The sequence below is a fragment of the Sciurus vulgaris genome, assembly GCF_902686455.1.
Source record: "Sciurus vulgaris genome assembly, chromosome: 6".
Lineage (NCBI taxonomy): Eukaryota > Metazoa > Chordata > Mammalia > Rodentia > Sciuridae > Sciurus > Sciurus vulgaris.
Genome location: NC_136466.1, coordinates 172343409 through 172370394, shown reverse-complemented (window position 1 = coordinate 172370394; position 26986 = coordinate 172343409). Strand labels below are relative to the sequence as shown.

Below are 26986 nucleotides of genomic sequence, written 5' to 3'. Positions count from 1 at the left end.
GGAGCCGAGGCCCCAGCGGCAGAGCAGACCTACAGGGCGCCTTTGCCCTGCATCTCTCACCCAGCAGGCCTGCAGCAGGGCAGCCAACTCAGAGGGCACATGGGTCCTTGGCGGCTCAGCACCCAGCCGTCAGGTGACCCACTCTGCCCCAGACCACCAGTGACTTGGGTCCCTGGGGTTCCTGACCAATGCCAGGGTCAGCTGGCCTGACAGAGGCCGTTCCCATTCTGACACTGCAGGGAGATCAGCTCAGATGAGGGCCCTCTGTGACTTCGCCAGGAGACAGCCACAGGTGCCTGGCGTTCTGCAGAGCTAGCTGTGAGGCGCTGGTACTGCAGAGACGCCTGCAGAGCTGCCTGGAGGAGGCTCAGAGTCCCGGAGTCCCTTCCTGCTGACCTTGCTGTCTTTGAGGGACAACCAAGTGGGTCTCGCGGTGCACTGGGGGTGAGGTGGCCCAGCCTGCAGCCCCTCCCTCTCCTGCGGTCACCACTCAGTGCCTGCCTGTCACATTAGGCCAGCAGACGCTCACCAGCCTGAGTGTGAGCTACACAGGGAACAGCTGCCCTAGTGGCACAGCGGCAGGGCAGGTGGCCTGGCCTGGGCAGGGACGGAGCCATGGGCAGGCCTGCTGGAGCCTGGGGCCCGCCTGGTGGAGACTGCGACCCCCCACCTCTGAAGGCAGGCAGCCATGGGCGCGGGGGCAAGGATACAACGTAGGCAGCGTGCTTCCAGTCCTGGGGCAGGAAGGGGATGAAGATCCCGAAGGCGACGACAGACATGACCAGGAAGATGGTCCAGCATATCACCTGGAAGGAGTGCAGGGGCGGCGACCAGCCGTTCACCCTGGACAGGGGGTGCAGGGAGGCCTTCCTCGCAGAGTTGCCCAGGTTTTCGGGGATGACCTGTCTCTGGCTCTTGCAACAGATGCCCATCTGCAAGATGGAGAAGGGCAGGGGGCTCAGGGCCCTAGACAGGGGCAGGGGGACGGCAAGGAGACGCCCCAGTGTAGCCCAGGGCACCTTCAGCAGACAGGTCGGGGAGGTCCAGCCCAGAGAGGAATCTGTGACAGGCCTCAGCCAGCATGGCTCTGGGAATAGCTGTGGGTGGTCCACAGGCTGAGCAACCAGAGGGCACCGCCCGCCCACCTGGCCAGGACCCTGGTCACCAGACACTATTGCGAGCTCTGGAGAAGCCCTGGTCAACCACCACTCGGCTGTGGGCCCTGGGGCTCACTTATGAACAGACAGAACCCTGCTTCCTCAGTGAGAAGAGGGGAAGGAGCCACCCAGGGCTTCGCATCCTCAGACATCCTCCCGGAGCTGCAGGGGAGGAAGCGCCTGGGTGGGAGGAAGGAGGCGGGTGGTCCACAGCTGCCAGCGCCACCCCCAGAGGGGCTCCCGGAACCTGGCCGCACCACAGCGGGGCACGGCCCTCTGGGGCCCTCGGGGAAGCCCTGTTCACAGAGTGGCAGATGCCGTGTGTCACCGGGAAGACCCTCCCTGAGTGAGCCGCCCTGCTCTGCGTTCCAAGTGTAACCAGTGGACACGGCCCAGGGCCAGCCATGGGCGACAGAGGGACAGCACAGGCAGGGAGTGAGACCAGGCTGCGGCAGCCCCGGAAGGCAGCCCTGGGTGCTGGAGACCCAGCCCACTGTGGCCACAGAAAGCGGCTGGCCAGAGTCACACCACCTGGAACCAGACAGTCCTGCGCGGACTCCTCACAGATCTCAGGGCAGCAGTGGGAGGAGACGGGGTGCACATGTCCGAGCCTGGGGCTGCCCCGAGTCCCCGGAGAGCAGCAGGGACAGACCAAGGGGAGAGTGCCCCTGCTCTGCCGGGAGGCTGAGACCACCCCCCTGTGTGCCAGGGACAGCGGGGATGCCAGAACACAGCCCAGCTCGGGCGCAGGCAGGGCCACCTCCCAGTGCCCGAGGCCCTGGCTCCACCCCAGCACTGCAGAGACAGGACTCAACCAGAGCAGCCTCCACAGCCAGGCGTGTTGAGAGCCACACAGCTGGTCTAGTGGTGGAGTGGGCGGAGGGGACGCGCCCCAGCTGGTGTGGCTCCTGAGGAGCAGCACACTCCCTCTGGGCCTCCCTACTCTCCCAGCTACCAGGCAGGGTGGCTCCTGGGAGCAAGGGGGGCAGGCGCAGGCCACGCCCAGAGCAGTGTGCCCACGTTCCTCTTGTGAGGTCCAGAGGCCCTCCGCTGCTTCGGAGTGTTTACAGGGGAAATGTGGGTTTCTACTTCAAATTCATATCTCTTAGCAGTCAGAACAGTTAGGAAAAGCCAGGACCAGCCCCGGGCCACCATGAGGGGGCCCTTCCTCATCCCACTTCAGAGTGGACACACCGCCCCAATGGGCAGAACAGGCTTGTTGGAAGTAGGACCCAGTGGAGAGCGCAGGCAGTGCTGGCTGGCAGTCACCTCGTGTGCCTGTGGGAGAGGCCGGACAGGCACGGTCCCCATGAGTACACGTGGGCCTACAGGGTGACCAGCGCAGTGCCCGGCACGGCCCTCCACCTCTGCGGGCCAGCCAACCAGGCGAGGAACCGCACCTGGGCCCAGGCCTGCCAGGCGTCCACCTCCTCAAGCCCAAACTGTCCCACCACTCCAGGTCCCAGGTGACCCTCACCAGAAAGCAGAGGAGGACCAGGAGGCCTTCCCATCCCAGGGGCCAAACAACCTGGGGATGAGGTGTGGGCAGAGGAGGCCCGGTCCACAGCACCCGCAGGAGTCTGGGGGAGTGCTGCCCAGTGGCCAGCCCCAGGGCTCCACACTGATACTGCTGGGCATAGGCACACACGCACACTCTAATCTAGCACACACCACCTGCAACACAACCCACAGCACACAGTGACACACAGCACACACCACCTGCAACACAACACGCACAGCACACAGTGACACACACAGCACACACCACCTGCAACACAACACGCACAGCACACAGTGACACACAGCACACACCACCTGCAACACAACACGCACAGCACACAGTGACACACACAGCACACACCACCTGCAACACAACACGCACAGCACACAGTGACACACACAGCACACACCACCTGCAACACAACACGCACAGCACACAGTGACACACACAGCACACACCATCTGCAACACAACACACACAGCACACAGTGACACAGCACACACCACCTGCAACACAACATGCACAGCACACAGTGACACACACAGCACACACCACCTGCAACACAACACGCACAGCACACAGTGACACACACAGCACACACCATCTGCAACACAACACGCACAGCACACAGTGACACACAGCACACACCACCTGCAACACAACACATGATGCACAATCACACACAGCACACAGCAGCACAGCTCTCCTGGCTTGGGCACCTCCTCTGCTTCCTGACCTGGCAGAGGTCACCCACCCAGCCTCCACTGCCTTCTGCCTCCCTCTCAGGCAGGCTTCTGCAAGAGCTGGGCCCTCCTTCCTTCACTGGCGCTTTGAGGGAGGCGGGGGTGGGGGCGCCCTGCTGTGCCTCCTGACCTCGGGTCCCCTCTATGGCCGCTGTGGTTTGGCCTGGTTGTGGCCTGAATGTGAGGCGTCCCCCAAAAGCTCACACGTGAGACAGTGCAGAAGGTTCAGAGGAGGGGTGACCAGGTTACAAGCACTCAGCCCAGGCAGTGGTTGATCCCTGGTGGGATGGACTGAGGGGTCCTGAAACGGTGGGCGTGGCTGCAGGAGGCGGGCCTGGGCGGGGCTTGGAGTGGGCGCGCTCTGCTTCCTGGTCATCACCGAGCTGCTTCCCTCTGCCGCGCTCGTCCACCCTGATGTCCTGCCTCGCCTGGAGCCCCGAGGCATGGAGTGGCCTTCCATGGACTAGGACCTCTGAAACCGGGAGCCCTCAGACTAACGGTCCTCCTCCACAGTGGTGCCGGTCAGGTTTTTCAGTTGCAGCAGTGGAAAGCTGACTGAAGCAGGCTTCCCGTCCCCGAGAAGCTGTATTCTGCTCCAGGGCCAGAGCCGCCAGTGCCCCAGTCGCAGTCTGCCATGGCCACCGTGCACCAGGACCAGCCCTGGCGTCGGGGGCCTGCAGGGCCTGCCTCCCGTTCCACTCCTGTACAGTGGCCCAGCACTTCCCCAGGTTCCCTCTGCCCGCCCCTCCTGCTGTCCTGCACAGCACCCGAGAACAGCCCTCCAGATGGCCCGTCCCCACCTGCGAGCCCTCCGTTCTCGTAGCAGTCCTGTGCCCGCCCGCCCTCGGGACGCTGGCCTGCTGTGTCCCACCCGAGACCCGCTTCCTGAGCCTCACCAGACAGAAGCCTGCAGCTCCCGGGGAACCACCACAGGCAAACTGGCCCGCACTGTGTGTGGCCACAGCCGAGTCCAGAGGATCGGTGTCCCCAGCCTGGGGAAGCGAGAAGCTCAACTCTGTGGCAGAGTCCCTGCTGCCTGCCTGCCCGTCACACCAGGCTGAGCAGCAAAGGCACGCCTCGCACTCGGCGCTGGCCAACTGAGCAGTGGAGGAACCTCTCCAGGCCACACGGCAGCCACGGAACCCAAGTGCCTCATAAAGCCTCACCCAGCAACGGCGGAAGCCACCTGCTGCTGGCCGGTGGGGGCAGGGCATGTGACAGACCCAGCTCAGACTTGCTGTGGGTCCTCAGGGGCGGGGCCTCAAGCAGCACCTGCAAGACTCTGCAGCCCACTAAACAGTTCCAAGTTGCCCCAGGAAGCTCACCCACTCCTGAGGGAAGAACCTCAGCACGCGGGCTGAGGTTGGAGCCCCTTGGCTGTTTACTCCAGAAGCCAAGGTGCCCGCGCTGCATGCAGAGTATTCCAGGCAGATGTGCCACCCTGAGCCGCCCAGCAGGCTGGCCTTCCAAGGTGGCCACACGTCTGGACGGCTTGACGTGTCTCAACATGTGAACACTGCATGGTTTGCTGGAGAAGGCCCTGTGTTCCCCAGGGACCAGTCATGGTGTCCTGTCCCTCTCCTCTGTGCCCTTCTCTGAGACTCAGGCCTTAAGCTCAAAAGATGTTTATTTCCTATTTGTGGGTCCAACAACTATCTGAAGGCCCCTGTGTGGACCAGCGAATGTGAGCCTTTAGGGCTGGACAGGAAGGCAAATCACTTCCCTTCATTCCTTGCGCAGTGACCCTTCTGGTGCCACCCAGCATCCCAAAGAAGCCATCTGCAGACAGACCTATCTTGCCAGCCCAAAGCTGTCCGACTGCTGCCCAAGAGCACGCTAGGTAGTGTCCACCATCTGACAGGGAACCAATGGAGTCAGGTTGTATGGGAGGTATGTGACCAAGAACAGAGGAATCAAGGTCACTAGACAACAGGTGCAGGTGTACTTGGAAGAGAGAGGGAAGCAGGCGAGGCAAGAGGTGAGCAGTCATGGACTCTGGATCCCCAGAACCTGTGCCCTGCTCTGGACGACCAGGCATATAGTCACCTCCCAAACTGCTGCCGGCTCTGAGGGCTCCTCCTTTCCTCTGCTCACAGCCTGCACGCAGGTGGAAGTGAAGCAGGCCCAGTCCAAACCTACCTACCCCTAACCCAACCCTAACCCTAACCCAACCCCAACCCTAACCCAACCCCTAATCCTGTGATAAAAACAGGCACTGCCAGACATGGTCACCAGACGTGGTCACCAAGTTATGCAGCGAGTGTCACTGACAACTGCTTTCCCCATTCTGTCTGAATACATTGAGGTAGACTCAACACCTACACACATAACATACCTACACACGCTCCAACAGCACAACCCACACACCTGACAACTGCACACGCCAACACACCTGCTCAAATCGACATGCATCTAACACACACACACCCACACACCTGCTCATGCCCACATGCACCTGCACACGCCCACACACCTGCTCACGCCCACATGCACCTGCACATGCCCACAGTTTCACACCCACATGCACCTGCTCACACCCACACACCCGCACATGCTCACACCTGCTCACACCCACACACCAGCTCACACCCACATGCACCTGCACAAGCCCACAAGCCTGCTCACACCCACACATCGGCTCACACCCAAATGCACCTGCACACACCTGCTCCACCCACATATGCCCACACACCTGCACACACTCCCACATGCCCACACTTACACAACTACTCACAGATGGCACTGCACACACTACTGCACACTCCTGCACCTGGTATACCCACAAGAGCTGCACACATCCACACACCTGCTCACACCCACACACTCCTCACAACAGCAAACCCACACAACTGACATCCGCACATGCCCACACACCTACAAACACCTGCACACTCATTCCTGCTCACACCCACACCTGACATGCCAACACACCTGCACATGCCCACACCTGCACATGCCAACACACCTGCACACACTCACACATGCCCTCACCCACACACCTATTCACAGATAGCACTGCACACACTACTGCACACTCCGGCCCCTGGTATAGCCACAACAGTTGCACACGCCCACACACATGCAGACACTTGCACCCACATACACCTGCACACACTCATGTGCCTGCACACACCTGCACATGCCTACACACCTGCACACTCATGCACCTGCATACATCTGCACACACCTACACCCCTGCACAGACACTTGCACCCACATGGACCTGCACACACCTACCCACCTGCACACTCACACACCTGCACACACCTGCAGACACTTGCACCCACATGGACCTGCACATACTTAATGCACCCACACACCTGCATAAGACGCACCCGCCTTCCCTGTGGTACACACTTCTTATACCTGCACACCTGCTCGCAGACACCCCAAATCCACAATGGCACACGCTCTCCGATAGCCAAAGGCAACTCTGCTTCTCCTGGGCTCCCGGTATGGAGGGCCCTGTGGGAACTGCACAGCAAGGAGAGGGTGCTGCTCTACCTCCCTGGCTGGGGAGCCGGCGCTCAGCGGGATGCAGCAGCCAGCCACAGGGAGACTTGGCCACACACCAGAAGATGGGCACCTGCCTCAGTTTCCCCATCTGCAACAAATCCCTGGGGTCCCTTAGGGAGTGGGTGACAGGGTCACAGGTTCCACAGACCCCAGGGTGGCCGGGGGTTCAGAGGTGTGGCGCTGAGGCAGGGTGAGGGCTGGTCCTCACAGGCCCTGTCCTATGGACAGCAGGTCCTACGGCTCTGTTCTCTTCTACGAGACCCAATGCAGCCTTGGCCTGTGGTGCAGCTATGGGCACGTGACTGGCAGCCAGTGGTCACTATAGAGGCTGAGGGTGAGGCTGGTGGCCGCATTCCAAGCCCAGCAGGCTAGTGTGGTGGCTGCTGTAACCCCAGCCCTTGTCCCAGCCCTGAGGAGCAGTGGCCACCTCAACAGCAGCTACCTTGAGGCCACGGGAGGTTTGGGGCCACAGCGAGGGGCTGGGCAGCATCAGCAGCCACATGCCACCCTCCACAGCAGCTCCTTTGAGGCCCAGGAGCCTGGCCACAGGCCCACACAAGCAGGAAGCAGAGGCCCCTGAGTTGGCCAGAAACCCCACCAGGGGGTGACCCCATGCTGCAGACTGTGCCTGCCCAGGGCCCTCTGATCACAGCAGGACCCAGCCGGCCAGGCTGGAGCTGGGCAGTGCCTGGGGTGTGGGCGTGGCCATGGCAGGGTGTCCCTGCCCCCCAGAAGGCTCGCTGTTCCTGGACAGATGGGCATGGGGCTTCTGAGGGCCCTAACATTCAGGAGCCCAAGGGAAGAGGTAGCCATGCAGGCCACGAGCACGTCCAGCACCACAGCTGTGGACCCTGATGTGGTCAGCAGCAGCTCTACGCTGGGGATTCTACTGCAGTAAGGGTGAAGGCTGTGAGCAGGAGGGTCAAGGTGGTTGGGTGCTGGCTGCTGGGGAGCCGGGTGCCCCACTCCATCTGTGGCTTGGGTTGGGGCTGAGGGGGCACCAGCTCAGCCTGAGGGCCTCCAGGCACCGCCCAGGTGCCCCAACCAGGTCACATGTGCCAACTGCAGGACTCAGGGCTGCACACCTGGATGCCCAGGGAGGGTCCCCACCCCGTGAAGTCACGCTGTGGCACACCATGGGACACCAAAGGGTCCGGCCCAAGGGCTGAGGGGAGGACTCGGCAGGAGTCCCACCCGAGGCTGCGGGTGCCACCCCGCCTCTGCCAGTCTTCCTGTGGCAGCCATGCCAATGCAGGGATGGGGCTGTGGGGGCCCCAGGCATGGGACAGCCTGGGGCAGGTGGCAGTGCGGAGGCTGGGGCAGCAGGCTAAGGAGTGCTGTGGGCTGGTGTTCTGCCCACCAGGAGGACACACCCCTGGTCCCGGTGGCACCTCAGGGCCGCTCGCCTCGGGAGCCACATGTGTTCCTGGGCACTGCGCACTGCCCACAGGCCTCTCCAGTCACAGTCCTGCTCCCCAGGACCCAGCGTCCTCTGTGCCCAGTCCCTGGAGCTGACAGAGGCCCACAAGGGGCCAGGCCCAGCAGAGGACGCCCCCAGCAGGGTGGGTCTCCTTCTTGGCATCCTAGAAGTCTCTTTATTGGGTTTGTATGCAGCACTCTGCAATCGAACAGCCTCCAGGAAAGGCCCATTCCGGACGGCCCCCGGCTGACCTTCCTGCCCCCAGACAGCTCGCCCTCCCCCCGGGGCTGCACTGCTCAGGCCCAGCAGTCACACGGCAGGGTCCAGCTGAGGCGGCCCTGCGCGGCCCTCGGGGTGCAGGGGTGGGCTCGCCAGGCGTGCAGGTGGGGCAGGCCCCTCGGCTCAGCACCCACTGCAACCCCCAGTGCCCGTGGCCACTTGGGACTCTCAGGGCTGCGCCAGGTGCTGCCGGGTCTCTGCCGCCCACTGATGGCACAGAGGGGCGTCCTGCCCCAGCCACCCCTGCACGCGAAGGGGACGAGATCGACGCCTGTCTCACGGCAGGAATGCAGATGCAGATGGCACGGAGCCAGACCCTGGGGCCACCGGCAGCTAGTTCTTCACAGGCGCCGCAGGCTCTGGAGACTGCAGGAACTCGTAAGGGTCATGCGCCGCGTCCGGCGGCTCCCCGACGCTGAGGTGGGGACTGCCTGCAGGGGTGAGAGCACAGGGTCCACTTGCCAAGGGAACCCATCTGCTGCAGGACTGCCATCTGCCCGCTGCAGCCTGATCGCGAGGTGGACAGGACTGGACATGCTGGTCTTCTCAGCCGGCCCTGGGAGGCCGACACGTTTTCTGCCCACAGATGCTCAGCACTCGCAGGAGCCAAGAGGAGCAGCATGGGTGGGGTGCTGCCCACGGGGGAGGCTGGCCCAGCACAGTGAGGCCTGGGCTGCAGCCCCTGCCCAGGGTGAGTGTCAGACAGGACAGACGTGCCCGCGCCAACCTCGTCCTTTGCAGGGACATCCCACCCAGAGGGCACCCAACAGAAGGGCGACCTGGGTCCACGGGAACAGCACCGTGGCCAACAGTGGAGGACACGCAAGGACCAGCCACACCCGCCCGGCAGCACCGTGCACCCCTCGGCTCTGCACGGGAGGCACACCCACAGGGCCGGCCCCTACCTGGGGGGTGCGGCTCCCTCTCGGAGGCGTTGGACAGGGAGCTGAGGTTGGAGGAGGGCCGGGAGCCGCCCCGCTCCACCTGCGCCTCCTGCAGGTCCTGCAGCAGCTTTGCCGCCTCGTCCAGGGTCAGGTGGCTGCTGTCGTGCTCCAGCTCCTTCTTCACCTTCCCTGAGTGCGGAGATGGCCGGGCGCCTTTGCTCAGCTGAGCCAGCCGGCCCACAGGAGCAGGACGGTCAGGCTGCAGAGGCCGGGCAGCTCCCCAAAGGGCACCCGGCAGAGGACACTGCCGAGCTCCCTGTGGGCCAGGCGCATGGCCCACACCGAGGACAGGAGTGCCGGGCTGCTGTGTGGACCCCAGAAAGGTCAGCAGGCACACTGGGGCGGAGAGGGCACCACTGGCCAGGGAAGAAAGCCCGGGCCCACTGCTGGGCACGCCAGGACCCTGTGTAGGTCTGAGATGGCCTGCGTCCCGTGGCCAGGCCTGAAGGGGCCTCCTCTGCCCGAGGTCAAGTGGGCGACACGTGCTGCGCCCCGCCTCGCAGCACTGGTGCCTCTGACACGCAGGCCACAGGAAGCTGTGCGCCCGTGAGCCTCTGTGGACCCCAGACGCAGGAGGACGCCTGGACCTGCCCACCCGGACCGCAAGGGAAAGCAGCCGCTCCGGCAGGCGTCGGGACAGGGTCCCGGGAGGCAGGGACAACTTCAGCGTGCCACAGCTCCCACTGCAACCAGAGGTGCACCCAAGGTCCAGGCAGGCTAGGGGAGCCTGGGCAGTGCCAGGACAGCAAGGCCCACCCTCTGCAGTACCAGCCAGGCCAACCTTGGGGCCAGCGGCAGAAGCTGCCCTCCCCAGGAGCCAGAGGAGCTGCCCGAGGGGCTCAGGAGAGCCCCGCTGGCCGCCCACGGGGCCCTGACACCAGGGCATGGGAGCCTCAGCCCAGTGCCACAGTGGACACCAGTGGGGTCTCCGTCCAGCTCAGGGCTGACTTGGCCCTGGAGCCGCAGCAGACTCCACAGCTGAGGGCCCATCCTCAGCACTGACCCCAGGCCCACTGGCAAGCCCAGGCTGTGCTGCTGCCCAACCGGAGCCCCCTGCTAGGGCAGGGCACCCGTGTCCCATCATGCCTCTGTATCACAGGGGCGGCCACGCAAGAGGCCACTGGGACATGCCCAGCACAACTCACCCAGAGAGCTGAGCACGGACATGTCCAGAGAGGCCTCGGAGTACGACTTCACCGACATGAAGTCCAAGACAGAGCTGCTGTCCCCCAGGGGGTCCCCCGCCTGTGGAGGAGAGGCCCACACTCACCTGAGGTACCCTGTGCGCCAGGGCCAAAGTCAGCATGGTCATGCCCCTTCTGGGATGTCAAGGGGCAGTCTGGCTCTGGAGCTGCAGTGGAGGAACTCTGGGCTGCAGCACACGGGGGACACACAAGTCCACGCCCAGGGACAACTGCCAGACGGCCCAATGACTGCCACCACTCAGAGCCAGTGACCCGTCTTCCAGGGACCAGAAGCATGCTGGGGCACATCCCAGGTCCTGTGGCCGCCCCCCAGCCTAGGGCCTCCTGGGGAGAGCCTGTGCCAGCCAGGGCACAGCCAGCCCCCTGCTGCCCAGCTGCTGCCCTCACACCCAGGCCAAGGGAACCCCAGGCCCAACCCACAGCCTTTAGCCTGAGATGCAAGTCTGCAGCAGTGGTCCTGCTGGCCAGTGGCAGGCTCCGCAGCGAGGGCCCAAGGCACCACCAGCCCCCGTAGAGCTGCACAGACACCAGAGACCCTCGCCCGCCCTAGATAGCAGCACAGTTTGCTCAGAAACCCTGGGTTCTGGACTTGGAAGGTGCGCCTGGCCTCACAGTCTCCCCTGGAGCCACCTGTGCCGCCCAGACCTCCTCAGAGGACCTGCCCGAGAGCAGCAGGCGCTGTCCTGCGGTCCAGGGGTCACATCCAGCACCGCCACACGAACCCCATCGGCTCCCATGCGCTCGAGAAACCCACCTTCACTTCGTCTGGGGGTCTTGGGGGAGCGTTTCTCCTCTGCAAAGGAACACAGCGGACACAGGTTTTTCCAAGGCTGCCAACCACACAACGAGGGCCGCGCTGCCCTAGAGCTCCGCCCACCAGCGTCAAGCCATCCCTGTGCAAGCTGGGGTCTCACAGGGCTTGGCTGGCGGAGGAGGCGGCCCCCGCGGCCCTGCACCCCTGCCCGCCGAGCCCGGTGCTGGTGCTGGGGGGTGGTGCCTGCAGGGTGGGTGACGCGGAGGCAGAGGTCCCAAGGCTGAGCCTGCAGCCAAGGACACTTAGAACAAGCCAGGGACAACAGCCACGCAGGCCAGGCAGTCTGCCCGAGACACTGGGTGCCAATGGGGTACGCGCACAGGAGGGGCAGAGCCGGGCCTGCGCATCCCGTCCACTGTCCAGTGCTTGTGCAGGAGGTTCCCTTGGGATCCTCCTGGTCTTGCACACGTTCTTCAGACACGGTCATTTAGAGTGCGTGTCCATGCCTGTCACAAAACGCTCCTGAGGGTCGGTCTTGCACACGTTCTTCAGACACGGTTATTTAGAGTGTGTGTCCATGCCTGTCACAAAACGCTCCTGAGGGTCGGTCTTGCACACGTTTTTCAGACACGGTCATTTAGAGTGTGTGTCCATGCCTGTCACAAAACGCTCCTGAGGGTCGGTCCTGTTCTTTTTGTTTTGGGGGTCTCAGAAGCAACGCCTTCCCTGCTGGGCACCCACCTGCAGCAGTGCCACCTGCTAAGGGGCTGGTCTCCCACCAGAGGGACCCGCAGCCCGAGGGCTGCGACCAAGCAGGACACGGGGCTGAGGAGTCCGCAGGACCTGCATGGCAGGTGACACGGCAGGCCCAGGAAGCCCTCCTTGGGGCCAGGGCCCAGATGCCCTCGGAGTCCAGGGTGCAGATGCATCCCAACGCCACCCATGCCACCAGAACAGCTGAGCAGTGCCACTCTGTGCCCAACTGACTAAGCTCCCCGCCATACGTGAGCCTTCTGCCAAGAGGAAAGCCAGCACTCCCCAGGAAGACGGCAGAAGCCACCAGCTCTGGGTGCCAGCACCATCCACTGCCAGGACGTCTCGCAGCCACGTCACTCTCAGAACGTGTGGAAAACACTTTTATCCTAATGTGAGCTCCACATGAAATGACCCACGAGGACTGGAGTGGCTAGTGGTCAAGTGCTTGCCTAGCAGTTCCTGGGTTCCATCTCCGGCCCCCAAACGAGGGTCCACGTAGAACCTTCCATACCCTCTTGCGACCCTCTCTGGGTTCCAGAGTGCGGCTGAGACAGGCCACAGCTACACCCAGACTAGCTGCAGGCACACCTCCGGGCAGCCACGTGTGGCTAGTCGCCCAGGCTGTGGACGTCCTGTGTCCAGCCAGCATGACTGTGGTGGCCGATGACCCTCCTCCAGGAGCCTGTGGTGGCATCACAGGCACAGCGAGAGCAAGACGGGAAGAAGAACTGGCTGGAGTCCATGAGACCACCCGACCTCGGGAGCTTCGCAGGCTGGGCAACCAGAACGGTTTGGTGAACTTGAACTTGAAGCCATAGCAACAGAAAGTAGTCAGAGCAAAACTGACAACACACCCACACAAAAACCCAGAGGGAAGGAAGTGTGAGCAGCAGCTGAGCTAACCCCAGGCATCCGAGTCGGGCCACGACCCCGGGAGAAGGCACCAGCAGGAAGCGCCAGAGAGCAGGCAGCGTCCACCACACGGGCACCAGCTGGTGCGGCAGGCCCGCAGGAGAAGCGGATGGTGGGCGGCACCAGGCAGCCTGCGGCCAGAGGGGCCGGCCGGGAGCTGCCCGCTGCACCCCTCCTCCTGCTTTACAAGGCACGGGAGCCCTTGGCCCGGGCAGCTGGGCAAGCTCCAGGAGCGGCCGCCTGCAGACCCCAAGCTGGAGAACAACACTCAGCGAACAAAACCCTACGCAGCCCCAGGAGGCCCGGCGGTGTCAGGACAAGGCCAGGGCGAGACCAACGCAGGCTGCGGGGCGCCCCATGCTGTGAGAGCAGCACAGGGCACTCCAGGGCAGGGCCAGGAGGCTTGTGTCCTCAGGGGAGCCCTCCCAGGCCAGAGCTCACTGTCGCCCTAAGGACCAGCAGGCAGGGCGCAGCCCACCTGCTTCAGCTGGAAGAGCACCCTCGAGTGGTCTCCGCCGGTGATCTGGTCCAGAAGGTCGTCCACCATCCTCCTGCTGTAGCTCCCAGCGTCCTTCACAAACTCCTGCAGGCTGAAGGGATGGGTGACACCTGGGGGAAAGGCCCCAAGCACCCCCCAGACCTGACCGTCCTCCAGGGCTGTCCACGGGGCCCCGACACGGGAGCACCTGACGGCATCCACTGGATTCTCGAAATGGCTGAAAGACCACCAGGGGCAGACCAAGCAGGGGAATGGAAGCCACGGGAACAGCCACAGGCAGCTCAGCCTGGAGGAGGCCCACGCACACAGATTGGGGTAAGAGCAAAGCCAGCCAGAGGGACACGGGGCACAGCCTGTGGCCACGCTCAGTCACCAACTGCTGCCAGGCTGAAATCTGGGCCGTAAGGAGTGCACCAGCTTGAAAAGACAAGATTTAAGAGGTAGGCAGCAGGCCACAGCCAGAGGCCAGGAAAAGACAGCAGCAACACAGACCCCCAGGGCCGTCCCAGAGACCAGAGGAGGGCTATCTGCCCTAGCCAACCAGCACACAGGGAGCAAGCACAGGGACAGGGCTCCGTCCAGAAGTAGGCCTCCCCCTCAACACAGGGCCTCCACCAGAAGACAGCCTCCACGAGAACAGCAGGACAAGGACCTGGGGAGGACGGGCCTCCGGTCAGGCCACCGTGGGGCAACCCTGCAGCCATGTCCTGCACCCTCCGGGGCGGCTCGCTCGGAGTCAGGTGGAGCGGGGCCAGCTCTCCCTGAGGCAGTTGGATCATGTCCTGGGGACAGTTGGGCAGGCCCTCGGGGACACGCCACACAGTCAGCAGGCATTGCGTCCCTGGCAGAGTCCGAGCACAGGAGGAGCTGGGGCCTCCTGCCCAGCACAGGGAGCGGCCCTTCCCCTTGCGCGTCACTTTTTTCCGGCCACAAGGCCAGGTTCGGTGTCCATCAGCCTCCCCAGTGCTAATCGTCCCACTTCCTGGAGGCTGCAGCACAGCCACGTTGCCACGTGAACGTTGCTGAGGTCCCACTGGGGTGAACGCTCACGTCTGGCCACAGAGAACACAGACCCGAGGAAGCTGCACAGAAGCCCGGTGGCTTCGGCTGTACTCTGCCCGTCTCTGCCCGGGCTCCTCAGTCGAGGCCCGCCCGGCACCTCAGACCACGACTGTTGGAGGAGGGCTCCGGCGAGGTGCTGAGGTGCTGAAGGTGAAGCAGGGTCAGGGGGCTGACCCAGATGGCTGGCGTCCTACACAGAGACCAGGACACAGGTGTGCAGAAGACACTGGGACGAGACCGGCTTCTGGACCTCAGGCCTCAACCTCCAGCCCTGGCCTCCAGCTGCCAGAGTGGCCAGCAGATGGGCCGCTCTGGAAACACGTCCCATGCAGCAGGAACGCAGGGTCCCAAGCAAGCAGTCCCCACCCAGCCAGCTGGGTCCCCTGCCCGTCGTGGTGACAGGTCCTCTCTGGGACGGCCTGCGGAGGGCTGGGGCACCGCTGAGGGTAAGGGGAGCCCGCCACGCCTACCTCAGTGCACACTGCACACCCGTCTCATCCCCATAGGCCGAGTACAGCAGCTCGGTCTCATCCGACTTTAAGTCGCCAAATACAGAGTTATTCTGCATGGAGAGCGCGGTGCTGGCACTGGAGAGGAACGTGACTGGAGAGGGGACAGCAATGGCATCAGAGCCAGCCCGCGGCGCCTCAGGGTCTCCTGTGGCAACCGTCCCCAGGCCCAAGTGAGCCTCCCTGGGCCAGCTCACCCCCACGAGGACTCTGCCCAGATGCCAGCCCCCTCCCGCCATGTGGCCATCAGAACAGCCCTGGACACGGGAAGCCTCCACAGCTGAGGACTGTACTGGAAGGAGGCACGAGCAACGTCTGCTGTGCGGGGCAGGGGGAGGCGGCAGGCTGCTCAGCATGGCCAGCGCCCAGGGCCCAAGCACAGGGGGCCTGGACGTGGAGCTGGAGAAGGGCACTGCAGAATGCCACCGTGAGGGCAGGGGGCACCGTGAGGCTGCGGGGCGGGAGTTCTCCCTGGGGAGACCGGGTAAGCCCAGGGCCCTGCCGACAGCACTGGCCCCAGGAGTGGGAGGCAGACAGGGACGTACCCTGACCCCAGAAAGGCCGCTTCTGAAAAGCCACAGGGGCAGAGAACAGGAGGAAGCCCACACCCGGGGCTGCGACCACCGAGCTCGCTGCACGCTTCTGAACACCCGTGCACCTAGACAGGCCAGGGACGCCGACGTCGCCCGGCGAGAACAGGCAGCCAGCTGCGCACCTTTGCTTCTTCTTTCGTCCTTGAAGCCCAGCGTCGTGAAGCCTGGGAGCAGCTTGCTGGAGAGCGAGCTCAGGTCCACAGGGTGCGTCTCCTCTTCTGCGGGAAGACGAGAACTGTGGGCAGGCGCCCAGAACCTGGGCCCCGGCAAAAGGGCTCACAGTGGCCCTGGGTTCTCAGCTGCGTCTCAGGTCCCCCTCTCCAGCCACTCCCAGGCAATGCCATCGGCGTCACAGGGCCCTCAGGCTTTTGACATTCCCATGCCCAGGCAGGGCCTCGCCCACCTGCCGACAGCCAAGCGGAGGCAGCCCGCCACGTCTGCTGGGCCACCTCACTCACGCCACGCCGCGGCTCCGCACAAATCCCTGCATTTCCCATAGCAACCTGTCCTGGGGCGGTCTGACCTGAGTACTGACGCCTCACCTGTTCTAGAGGACACCGCGTTCACTCGGCTAAGCCGTTCACTTGGGTCAAGGTGACTCCTGCACACGCAGGGGAACACTGGCCAACCTGCGACCAGGGCTGGACGAGGCAGTGCCGCCAGGGCGTGGGCAGCTGGGCCGGCGTGCCACATGCCAGTCTCCCCGCGTGCAGTGGGTGTCCCATCCCAGTGAGCCAGGTGGGGGGCAGAGGCTCACTTTCTGCTTTCTGGGGCCAGTGCGCCCACAGGCAGGCCCCAGTCCTCCCACCCTGCTGTGATCAGCCCTGTGCTTCTCTGCTGAAGCTCGGCAGGCAAGCCCTGGTGACACTGCCGGAGACAGCCTCCAGCAGGCTGCCACCACCCAGAGTCCCCACCGCAGGTTCGACCGGCCCTCCTGCACGTGTGGTGCCCAGGGTGTGTGCGGGGCAAAAAGCCAGGCAGCTGTGCCATCCCTTCAGCAGGGACATGTGACCCAGCGACATGGGCTTTGTATCACTGAGCCTGCACAGGGGTCAAGGGGCAGAGGTTAGACCTGGGTGAGACACCCACCATCGGCATCTGGCTCAGCTGCATTCACCACGCTGTAGAGCAGGCTCCCGTCTCCAAGCTTCTTCAGGTAGCCCATCTGCAAGGAAGCAGCACCTGAGCGTGCCCTGGGACAGCACCCCACAACAGAGCCCAGGTGGGCCTGGCCTGGGTGGACCCCAGCCGCAGCGACCAGCTCCTCCAGGAGCCAGGGCCAGAGGTGCCCTCCACAGGTCCCTGGGGCAAAGGCACTCACGGCCATGCAGCTTCCCAGGCCCTTCAGAAAGGGGCCCTCCTGAAACAGACACCTTTGCTCTGAGCAGACGTTAACGTTCACAGGTCTGAACTAAGCGGGGCCAAGCCAGCTTGCTGACAAGGCCCCCGTCTGGAGGGCCTGGGCTACCTTGAGGCCACAGGACACACAGCTCCATTAGAACCCACCACCGAGCATCCAACCCCGTCGAGGGTCACCCAGAAGACCCAAGAGGTAGCGCTGGGTGCTGGTATGGGGGCAGGCAGTGGGTGGAGAGCAGGCACAACAGGGTCCTAACCAAGGGCTCTGTTGAGGGCAGCAGGCGCTGGCTTCGCCATGTGGTCAGAGGGAAGTGGCCTCTGTGTGGGGTGGACTCGGAGGTTTCAGTCAAGGGTGTGGCTGAGTAGAGGCCAACCAGGGGGCATGCAGATCTATCAGGAGCCTCATGGCCACGTGTCTCCACTCTGCCAGAGGCTTCACCCAGCACCTGGTGCCCCACATGCATGCAGACCTGCCTGGCCAACAGGACTGAACCTGGCCACATGGGCAACCCTGACTCTCGAGGTCCCCGAGCCGCCACAGGTGTGACCATATCGCCTCCTGTTTCTGTCTTTTTTGGTGCTGGGGGCTGAACCCAGGGGCGCTCGAGGACTGAGCTACATCCCAGCCTGTTGCTTTTCACACTGAGACAGGGTCTTGCTAAGTTGCTGAGGATCTCTAAGTTCTCAGGCTGGCCTTGACTGGCCATCCTGCCCCAGCCTCTCAGTCACCGACTCACAGGTGTGCGCTGCACCTGTGTGCTTAACTTCCTCACATACGACCTGTGTGTGTTCTGGGACTTGCTACAGCAACGAGTGGTAGGTCTTCACAAAGACCAGGCGAGGCATGGCAGACCTGGGCGCAGGTGGGCAGAGCAGGGGCGTGGCACCACACGCTCCCACTGGGGTCACGGGGCTCGGGAGCAGCTCCTGCTCCACCCCGTGCACGTGCAGGGCCAGCACACAGGCAGACAAGGAGCACTGCCAGGCACCAAGCGGTGAGGATGCGTGCTGGTTACTGGCCCAAGCGGACACAGCCAGCAGGGCCAAAGAGCTGGCTTGGCCCGACCTGGACCCTCCCCAGGGTGAAGGCAGGGCTGTGACCCGGGAGTCGGGCCCCACAGGGCCCCAGCGGAAACCTCCAGATTCTGCGGGCTGTGCCTGGGCCGAGTGGCCAGGTGGAGGGCCCTGGGTGCTACCTTGCCGCCCGGGAGGAGCCGGCTGATCCTGTCCCGGGCCTCGTCGGCCGCGTGCTCCACCAGGGCCAGCACGTGCTCCTCTGCGGTGCTGTCCGTCAGGCTGCAGGCGTTCCCTTCAGGCTCGAACACGCAGCTGCGAGGCAGGGACACCAGGCATCAGTCCTGCGCCCAGCAGGCCTGCGCCGGGACTGTGGCCCAAGCGTGCCTCCTGGTCTACCCAAAGCAGTAGTGGCAGGTGCAGGCCAGCAGGTGGGGCCCCTGCTCCCAGTCCAGCTGAAGGAGAGCTCGCAAAACCCCAAGGAGGGAGGGACAGAAATGACAGCGTTCTCCTCCGAGGCTCCCAGGAGCCACACCAGCCCAGGGGATGAGTATCTGCACGGGGGCAGACCTGGGTGCTGTGGCCAGCAGGTCGGGGCCAGTGCAGTGTGGCCGGGCTACTGTGGAGGGTGTGTGGCCATGCGGCCACGGGCGCTGGCACAGCATGCAGAGCGGCCTCCCCCCTGCAGAAGGTGGAAGCAGGTGCGAGGGCCCTGCCCCGTGCCGGCCAGGGTCCAAACAGCTAAGGGACACTTGCAGCAGGGGGTGTCCCACCTAGCCACTGCCACGCAGCACCTGGACACCCAGCTCGGGAAGGATGGAGAGCCACAGCACAGGGCTGACTTTCAGGCATGGCCTGCGACACCTGCCCGTGCCAGTGAGCGTCTGCACGAGGCCCAGCCTGGGATCTGGACATTCCGAGACTTTCTGCAGGTCTGAGGCCAGGTGCCTGCAAGGCCACTGGCGCCCCGCAGGGGGACGGCAGAGGCACTGCAGCGTGCCTGCATGCGGAAACGCACCCTCCCGTCCTCTCCACCTGTGACCCAGGCCACTGTAGGAGGCACGCAGCACAGACGTGCGGCCCCATCACTCTGTGCAACTCCGTGGGTCCTGCCCCTGTGGCTTAAAGCAGAGCCACGAGGTCACGGGCCAGATGTGCCTTGGGGAGGAGACAGTGGAGGGCCACGCTCACTGGGAGTCTCACGAGCTGCTGCAGGGGACTGCACTGGCCAGCCTCCACGCTCAGCCTTCCTGAGACCAACGGCACCAAGGGGAGGGTTCCCTGGAGGACTTCCAGACAGCCTGCAGTGCCCACCTGCTTCCTGACCACCAGGCTGTGTCACTGCCCGTGGCGACAATTGCACGGGTATTTATCGGGACTGAAAATAAACTACTTCTATTCCTGTGCTGCTTCCTTGCTTGTTTGCTTATTCTCTAGCCCATAGAGGAAAAGAGGCTTGCTTAATTTTAGAGGAAGAGAAGCTTTGAAAGAAAGATAGGCTTTACTTATAGAAAGAGAGACTTTGCTTTTAGAGGAAGTTTTAGAGAAAGACAGGCTCCTACGCTTACCAGAGATCTATTTCTCCTGAGAGTTCTGCTGCTTCTCCTTAGAGGTGCGTCCTGCCTCCTGTGAACTAGGTGCTATCTATGATCTACAACCTAGAGGTGTGTTTTCAGTCCTCCGCTCTATGATCTGCCTTCTGCCACTGCCTGCTGCTATCTGCTGCATCTTTCTTCTCTCTGCTAGCTGCTTCTTCTTTCTGCTTCTTTTTACTGCTACTTCTGCTTACTGCTACTTCTTCTCTCTACTAGCTGCTGCTTTTTGCCTTCTGCCTACTGCCCGCTTATATTCCCTCCAGGAGGCGGAGGGCGGGGCCACACCAGTTGAGATCAGGCAAGGAGCCAGCTGCCCAATCACGGCAAGGTCAAAACAAGCAGGCCGGAGCAGGAACATTCGGGAACACCTGTGCATGCGTTGTGTGTGTGGATTTAATTGAATATGGCCAATGATAAACTGAGTGTACTTATGTTAATTAACCTCCTCACTGCCGATGTGATCAAAACAACCTCCGGCTGGCCACCAGGCGCCATCCCAGCGCAGCCCACATGACACAGCCACCAACAAGGCTGCCGTTCTCTCTGGGATCTATGAAGCCATGGAGGAAGCTCGGGGAGCCTGTCTTGTGACAAGACACTAGTTGCCATCAGTGCTGGTCGTCCAGAGCAGGCCACTTAGCCTCCCGTGCTCAGGACAGGCACAGCAGAGGCCATCAGAAAGGGCCTGCCAAGGGGACACACCAGGAGTGACTAAGGAATGTCACCAGCAGCACTGGCAGCCAGGCACTGTGATGACCAGTTGGTGCAGGTGCTGCAAGCCTGGCCAGAGGGCCCCATGCACACCTGGGCCAGCGCCAGATGGCCAGCCTCAACATGGCCTGCTGCCTCCTGAGTCCACCAGAGGCAGGCATTGCTGTGATGGCAGGACTGTGGACAGTGTGTGCTGGGTGACCACAGCACACCACAGAGGTGCCCTGAGGACCCGGGTCTGCAGACTCTGAGCTGAGGCCAAGGCCAAGGCCACGGCCACCCACACGGGGCCCCTCATCCTCCTTGAGCTCCAGGCCAGCAGGGAAGGCCCTGGGGCCATGCAGCGTCCACCCAGTGCCCGGCAGGACCCAAAGGCTTGGAGCAGCTGCCTCCCTCCAAAAGCACCTGCCACGGTCTCCGTCTGGCCACCGACGGCCTCTCTGCTCTCGTGGTGCCCACCCACGGAGCCTCACCTGATGACTTCTCTACTCGGCTTTTTGGACTTCTTGGCAGTTTCTACTTGCACAGGCACAGCCTCAGGAACGGGCTCCTCAACGGCCGTGTCCTCGCTGCCCAAGAGAGCTGCCTGCTGAGAGAAATCCATGTCCTGCATAAACGACATGCTGCGCTTCAAAGCTAACAGCCGCTCCTAGAATCAGAAAGGAGAGCGCGGACTTTACCTCTCCCTCACAGCCAGGGGGCCATGACAATGGGATGGGATGGTGCCCCGCCTCACCTGGCCCGCAGCTAGCTCCCAGCGCCAGCAGGTGCGTGCTCAGCACCAAGGGATGCGGCCCAGAGCCCAGGGGGTGACCAGGACCAACCCGTGGCCCCCGCAGGCAGGGAGGCACAGCGGGCAGCCCTGGGAAGCCTCTTGGCACAGCCGAGGGCAAGCCCGTCCTGCGTGGGTTCAGCACCCGGCCAGGTGCACACCCGTGGGCAGCACTCCAGGGTCCATGCCAGCCCAGGGCCTCCCACCACCCCAGGAGCCCTCAGAGCTGTGCGGCATGGGTGAGGGAGCCCAGCAGAGGCGCGGGGCAGGGTGGTGGGTGAGGCAGATGGATGGTGTCGTTCACCGTGCTGCACGGAAGCCACGGCGGCCTGGCCCCAGCCGCGGTGTGGGCCCCTTACTTTGCTCATCATCTTAAAGCCCGCGTGCAGGATCTTCTTTGCCAGCTTGTAGTACACCGTGTCGGGCCGGTTGTAGGTCATGGCGTTGTCGCACATCAGCTTGAAGTCTGCCTGGAGAGAGGCAGCGGGTCAGGGGCTCATTGGGCTGAGGCACCGCCACATGGACAGGAGCCCGGGGGAGGGTGGGCGACCAGTGGGAGTGCAGTCCACTCCACTCTGAGCCAGATGGCCTTCTTCAGGGCTCAGGATGCTGTGCACCTGCCATGGGTCTGTGCGTGCCTGAGAAGTTCCCAGTGAAGCGTGGGCCACCGTCTGTGACCTCCCTGGGCAGCTGCAGAGCTTCCCTCTCCCAGCCCGCCTCTCCCTGCAGCAGGGATCTGGAGGGAGACAGGACCTGGCAGCAACAAGTCCGGTTCTTCTGGGTGGAACTGGGGACAAGGTGAAGCTGGGCACCATGATTCTAACGTGCTGGGGTCTCTCCAAGCAGAGACTTGAAATGCCATCTACAGCTGGTTGTCCAGGACTATCAGGAAGACTCCCCCGGACCAGGAAGCCTTGCTAAGCAGCTCCAACATCTGGAAACGCTGGCACTCCTGTCACTCAGATCCCTTGGCACCTGTCTCCCTCAGTGAGGAGCACTGGAACCACCCTGCTGGTGGAAAGCATGCCACCTGTGCCCTCGACAGAGCCGTCCTAGAACTGCTCCCAGCACTACGCCAGTATCCCCAGGGCAGGTGAGGCCGTGCAGCCCGAGCACCTCTGGGCCAACAGCGCCAGAGGACAGGTGATGGAGTGCTGCCCCCTTGTGGCTCTGTCACTCAGCAAGCGACTCACAGGATCACAGCTGGGGTGGGGGGGCATGTGGGGAGGACCTGGGAGGGCAGTGGTTCACGCCTGCCCCCTGGTCTTGCCAGTCTCTCCCAGGAAGGTCCTCCGGCCCACCCTCCCTGCACTGCCATGGTGAGTCACCAAGCCAGCCATCTCTGCAACTCTCCAGAGCCACCACCCTCAGGTGCAGCCCAGCACCAGCATGACCTGCTTTCCTCCTGCCCCCACGCCAGAAGCAAGTTCTGACTCACAAGGAGTGAAGAGCACAGCGTTCAGGAGAAATAGGCATTCCCAAAATAATAGAACCAAACATCCAATTAGCACAGGACAAAACTGGAATTAAGGAAATCACACTTCTCCTGACACCCAGTCGGCCAGGCCACCAGACACATCACAACCTGCAGGGACGAGCCCTATCTGCACCAGTACGATAGCTTAAGGTCTCCAACACCTGCAGCATGCAACTCAGCTTCCAGACCAACGAGGGAAGGCCTACAGCCAACCCACTTCCTTCCTGCTGCCTGTGGACACATCCAGCTGCAACGAGCTGAGGCAAGCAACAGGTTTGAGACACACACAGAGCTATGCTACATCCAGAAAGTAGCATCGACTTACCTTAAACTCTGTGACTGACTTGTATTCATTGGCTACAATCTTGTCTTTCATTGTGCCGAAGTCCATTGGGTGTTTTATTATCATCGAATATCCAGGAGCGATTGCGTCCGTGACAGGAAAAGCAAAGAACCCGTGAGGGTCTTTTCTGAAAGCAAAGACATCTTTAAAGAGAGCAAACCTTAAAACTTAGATTTCTAAGCCACACAAAGATCCTTGGGACCCTAACACATGGTACGATTAACCGAGTTTAACTTTGCTTCTCAACCCGGGCATCCAGGTTGCATCGGGCATCTCGAGCATGGCACTTCCACCTCCAGGGCCTGCCCCAGGTCTCTGGGTCCTGCCCCATGCCACCCTCCGGCTGCCCTCCCCTTGCGGTCTGCCCATCCGGGTTGGACTGCGAGGGGCCTGGGGAACACACGACGGGGCTGGGCTGAGGCTGCGGACGAAGACAGGCACTCACCTCTGCAGCTGGCGGAGGAAGTGCTGCAGGAGCTGCTGGATGGGCGTACTCTCAGTCTCGGCTGTCCGTCCAGAAAGAGAGCAGAGACAAGCCACATGAGACTGGGTCCGGTCTTGCGGCATTTCAAGTTCAAGCAAGAACTGCAACACAGAGACGGTGGGACTCCGCGCTCCCATCACTTAGCTGGGTGGGAGAGGCACCCACAGCGCCAGCCTTAGACCCTTACATTCGTCAGGACACAGATCTGTCACTCAAGCCTTTTCCAGCTCAGCTCAGGCCACGACTGGGCCCAGGCAAGGTACAGCATAAAGGAAGGCTGGACGCAGGCTGACCCTGGAGTCCCTGGTCACTACTCCACCTTGTAGCGTTTGACCTTGGGTCCTCACCTGCTGCGTGGGCGTGGATCGTGCCACACAGTTCTCCTGAGGGTGCAGTGGTGCCTACAGCTCTGACCACGATGCTCCTGACTGACCAGGGTGCATGCACATAGCACCGTCGCTAACCCGGTGGCACCAGGGCTGCACTGGGTGCAGGTCCTCCAACAGGAGTGACGTGCCTTGGGCTACAGTGTTTGACAGCTATGCTAACATTCACATGGCCACCCGACTGCTGCTTCATGCCTAACCACCTGTGGCTGCTGCAAATTGGAAAATGTCAAGGAAGAAGACCCCTGAGAGATGGCCAGCCAGGCAAGTCACAAGTTCTGCAAAATTCGCCTCTGGGCAGCCAGGCCACGTGGCTCCTAATGGTCTGGAAAACTCAGCACTAACCTCCCTGTCATGTCCCTAATGTCTCACACCCAGCTGCCTTGGTCTCCCTGTCATCTGGGAAGCACAGGACGCCTGCCCCAGGTGCTGACTCCAGCAGGACACCTGGGAATGAACTGGTGCCAAGGAAAGAACATCAGCTGGGACTCCAGGCAGTCCTGGCACGCAGAGCCCATGGCAGAAGCTCCCTGAGGACCACCTCCAGCCTCTCTCCCTCCAGCCTGCAGGCACCAGAGGGGAGTCCAGGCCCAGCTGGGGCCTTGGCTGCCCTCTCCCAGGGGACCACCCGATTCCACAGACATGCCCATCTCTAGAGGGAGACCAACCAGGGGTCGCTCAGCTAACACCGCTGCATCTGGAGCAAAAAGGCAGGTAAAAATACGTTTAGACTTGTGATTGGCACTTCTCCCGTAAAGGCCAGATAAGAAACAGTCTAGGCAGTGAGCCACATGGTAGGTCTTTTTCTTTTTATACGTCTTTAAAAGCATATAACGCATGCTTAGCTTGTGGGCTGAAGAGGCTTTTAAAGGCCACAAGCAGTCCCTGGCCAACTGCTCTGGAAGAGGGCGGGAACCCCAGCTCCAAGCACGCTGGCATGGGCCCCAGAAAGAGAGCACAGCTCTCTTCCTCCCAAGAGGCCCCTGCGTGGAGGGATGCAGGGCCACCGTCTTGCCTGGCTGTGTCCGGCAAGCGCGCACGGGCCGGTCGGGGGGCGGCTCCACCTCCACCTTCCTCCCGGGGTCGAAGTCGTCGGCCTCTCCCTCTGTATCACAGTGCTCCTTCTCCCGCTTGCGCTTCTTCTCCTCCTGCCAGGCAGGCAGGTGTCAGCTGCAGGCGCTGCCCCCGTCCAGGGGACAGGAGCCCACAGTGAGCCCTGCAGCACTGCAGAGCCCAGCCACAACCCCCACCTTGCGCTTCCTCCGCTCTTCGCCATCTGGATGCTTCTCCTTCTCCGACTTCTTCTTCTTCTTCTTCTTCTTCTCTCTGTGTCTCTCCCTCTCATGATCTGACCGGTCCTCGTAGTAGCTGGAGTCGTGGCCTGAGCCTGAGAGCTCCGTCACCTCGCTCCCGCCCACCTTGAGCACTAGCTTCAAAGGCTTCTCCAGTGGTGCATCTGCGTAATCTGCACACAGGCCAAGGGCCACTGAGTGCTCGGCAGTGCAGCTGTGCAGAACACCCAGGTTCCAGAAGGCGGTGGCCCTGAGGTGAGGTCGAGGAGCTGCCAGAACCCTGGGCAAGGTGCTTGGCAATGCTCCTCCCTCCCCTCCAAACCCCACCAACCTGCATGGAAGGAACAAGACCCTGCTCCCTCCCCAGAAGCCCCTCCACTTACTGCAGCTGCAGGTCATACCCTCACCAGTCAGAGGGAGGGGAAGGCAGGGAGGATCTCTCCCTGAGAACCCCAGGCAAGGCAGCAAGGGTGCTCTAGGGCAGGTGGCCTGGGACCAGCCAGTCCCTGGCACAACAATCTGGAGCCCCCACCCCTGGCCTAGGTCCTTCTCCCTGCCCTCTCCCCAGAGCCTAGGACCCTGCCCAGGCCCCTCTGCCCAAACCTGCCACCTGGCTGAGAACCCTAGGACCCTTCTTCAACCAATCCTGAACCCCCCACCTGCTCTGCCCAGGATCTCTCTCTGTCTAATCCTGTGACCCCCAGCCCAGGCTCCCAGCACCCACCCCGCCCAGGCCCCCAGGCCCCTCCCCACCCAGGGCCCCAGGCCCCCAGGCCCCCAGGCCCCTCCCCGCCCAGGACCCTAGGCTTCCAGCACTCTCCCTGCCCAGGTCCCCAGGCCCCTCCCCGCCCAGGACCCCAGGCTTCCAGCACCCTCCCTGCCCAGGCCCCCAGGCCCCTCCCTGCCCAGGACCCCAGGCCCCTCCCCGCCCAGGACCCCAGGACCCTCCCCGCCCAGGGCCCCAGGCCCCCAGGTCCCTCCCCGCCCAGGACCCCAGGACCCCAGGCCCCCAGGCCCCTCCCCATCCAGGACCCCAGGCTCCCAGCACCCTCCCTGCCCAGGACCCCAGGCCCCCAGGCCCCTCCCCGCCCAGGCCCCCAGGCCCCTCCCTGCCCAGGGCCCCAGGACCCCAGGACCCCAGGCCCCTCCCCATCCAGGACCCCAGGCTTCCAGCACCCTCCCTGCCCAGGACCCCAGGCCCCCAGGCCCCTCCCCGCCCAGGCCCCCAGGCCCCTCCCTGCCCAGGGCCCCAGGACCCCAGGACCCCAGGCCCCTCCCCATCCAGGACCCCAGGCTCCCAGCACCCTCCCTGCCCAGGCCCCCAGGCCCCTCCCCATCCAGGACCCCAGGCTCCCAGCACCCTCCCTGCCCAGGCCCCCAGGCCCCTCCCCATCCAGGACCCCAGGCTCCCAGCACCCTCCCTGCCCAGGACCCCAGGCCCCCAGGCCCCTCCCCGCCCAGGGCCCCAGGCCCCCAGGCCCCTCCCCGCCCAGGCCCCCAGGCCCCCAGGCCCCTCCCCGCCCAGGCCCCCAGGCCCCCAGGCCCCTCCCCGCGCACCCTCGTAGGACGAGCGCCACTCGGCCTTGTGCTTCTTGTGCTTCTTGCCCATGACAGCGGCGGCGGCGGACCCGCGGGAGCGCGGCCGCCCGAGGCCCGGCCCGCACCCGCCGGAAGTGGCCCCGCCGCTGCCGAGCGCTTCCGGG

At 63.3% G+C, this 26986-nt stretch overlaps 2 protein-coding genes across 12 annotated transcripts in view; both read right to left on the bottom strand.

The window, feature by feature from the left end:
• Positions 1–1474, bottom strand: part of ZDHHC11 (zDHHC palmitoyltransferase 11) — a 50784-nt gene extending 49310 nt beyond the window's left edge. For all 6 annotated transcript variants that reach the window (XR_013764584.1, XR_013764585.1, XM_079144542.1 and 3 more), the window contains exon 1: positions 711–1474. Coding sequence is in view for 4 of the 6 variants with exons in the window: in XM_079144542.1 (XP_079000668.1) it covers positions 711–932 (222 nt within the window). In the remaining 2 variants the exon portion in view is untranslated. The remainder of the gene's footprint in view (positions 1–710) is intronic.
• Positions 1475–8337: 6863 nt separating this feature from the next.
• Positions 8338–26984, bottom strand: BRD9 (bromodomain containing 9). Of its 6 annotated transcripts, none has more exons than XM_079144549.1 (16): positions 26841–26984; positions 25242–25456; positions 25007–25139; positions 23567–23627; positions 23104–23248; positions 21661–21771; positions 21003–21178; positions 18406–18538; positions 16940–17015; positions 15973–16068; positions 15219–15351; positions 13666–13777; positions 11520–11558; positions 10706–10805; positions 9522–9689; positions 8338–9047 (listed from the first exon to the last, which is right to left on the bottom strand). In XM_079144549.1, exons 1-16 carry the CDS (start codon positions 26890–26892, stop codon positions 8950–8952), a joined length of 1848 nt encoding a protein of 615 aa, XP_079000675.1. In that variant the 5' UTR covers positions 26893–26984; the 3' UTR covers positions 8338–8949. The 6 variants fall into 6 exon arrangements, with proteins under 6 accessions (XP_079000675.1, XP_079000676.1, XP_079000677.1 ...); XM_079144550.1 differs by having other exon boundaries at positions 8339–9047; positions 21003–21118; XM_079144551.1 differs by having other exon boundaries at positions 8339–9047; positions 21003–21115.
• Positions 26985–26986: the final 2 nt, after the last annotated feature.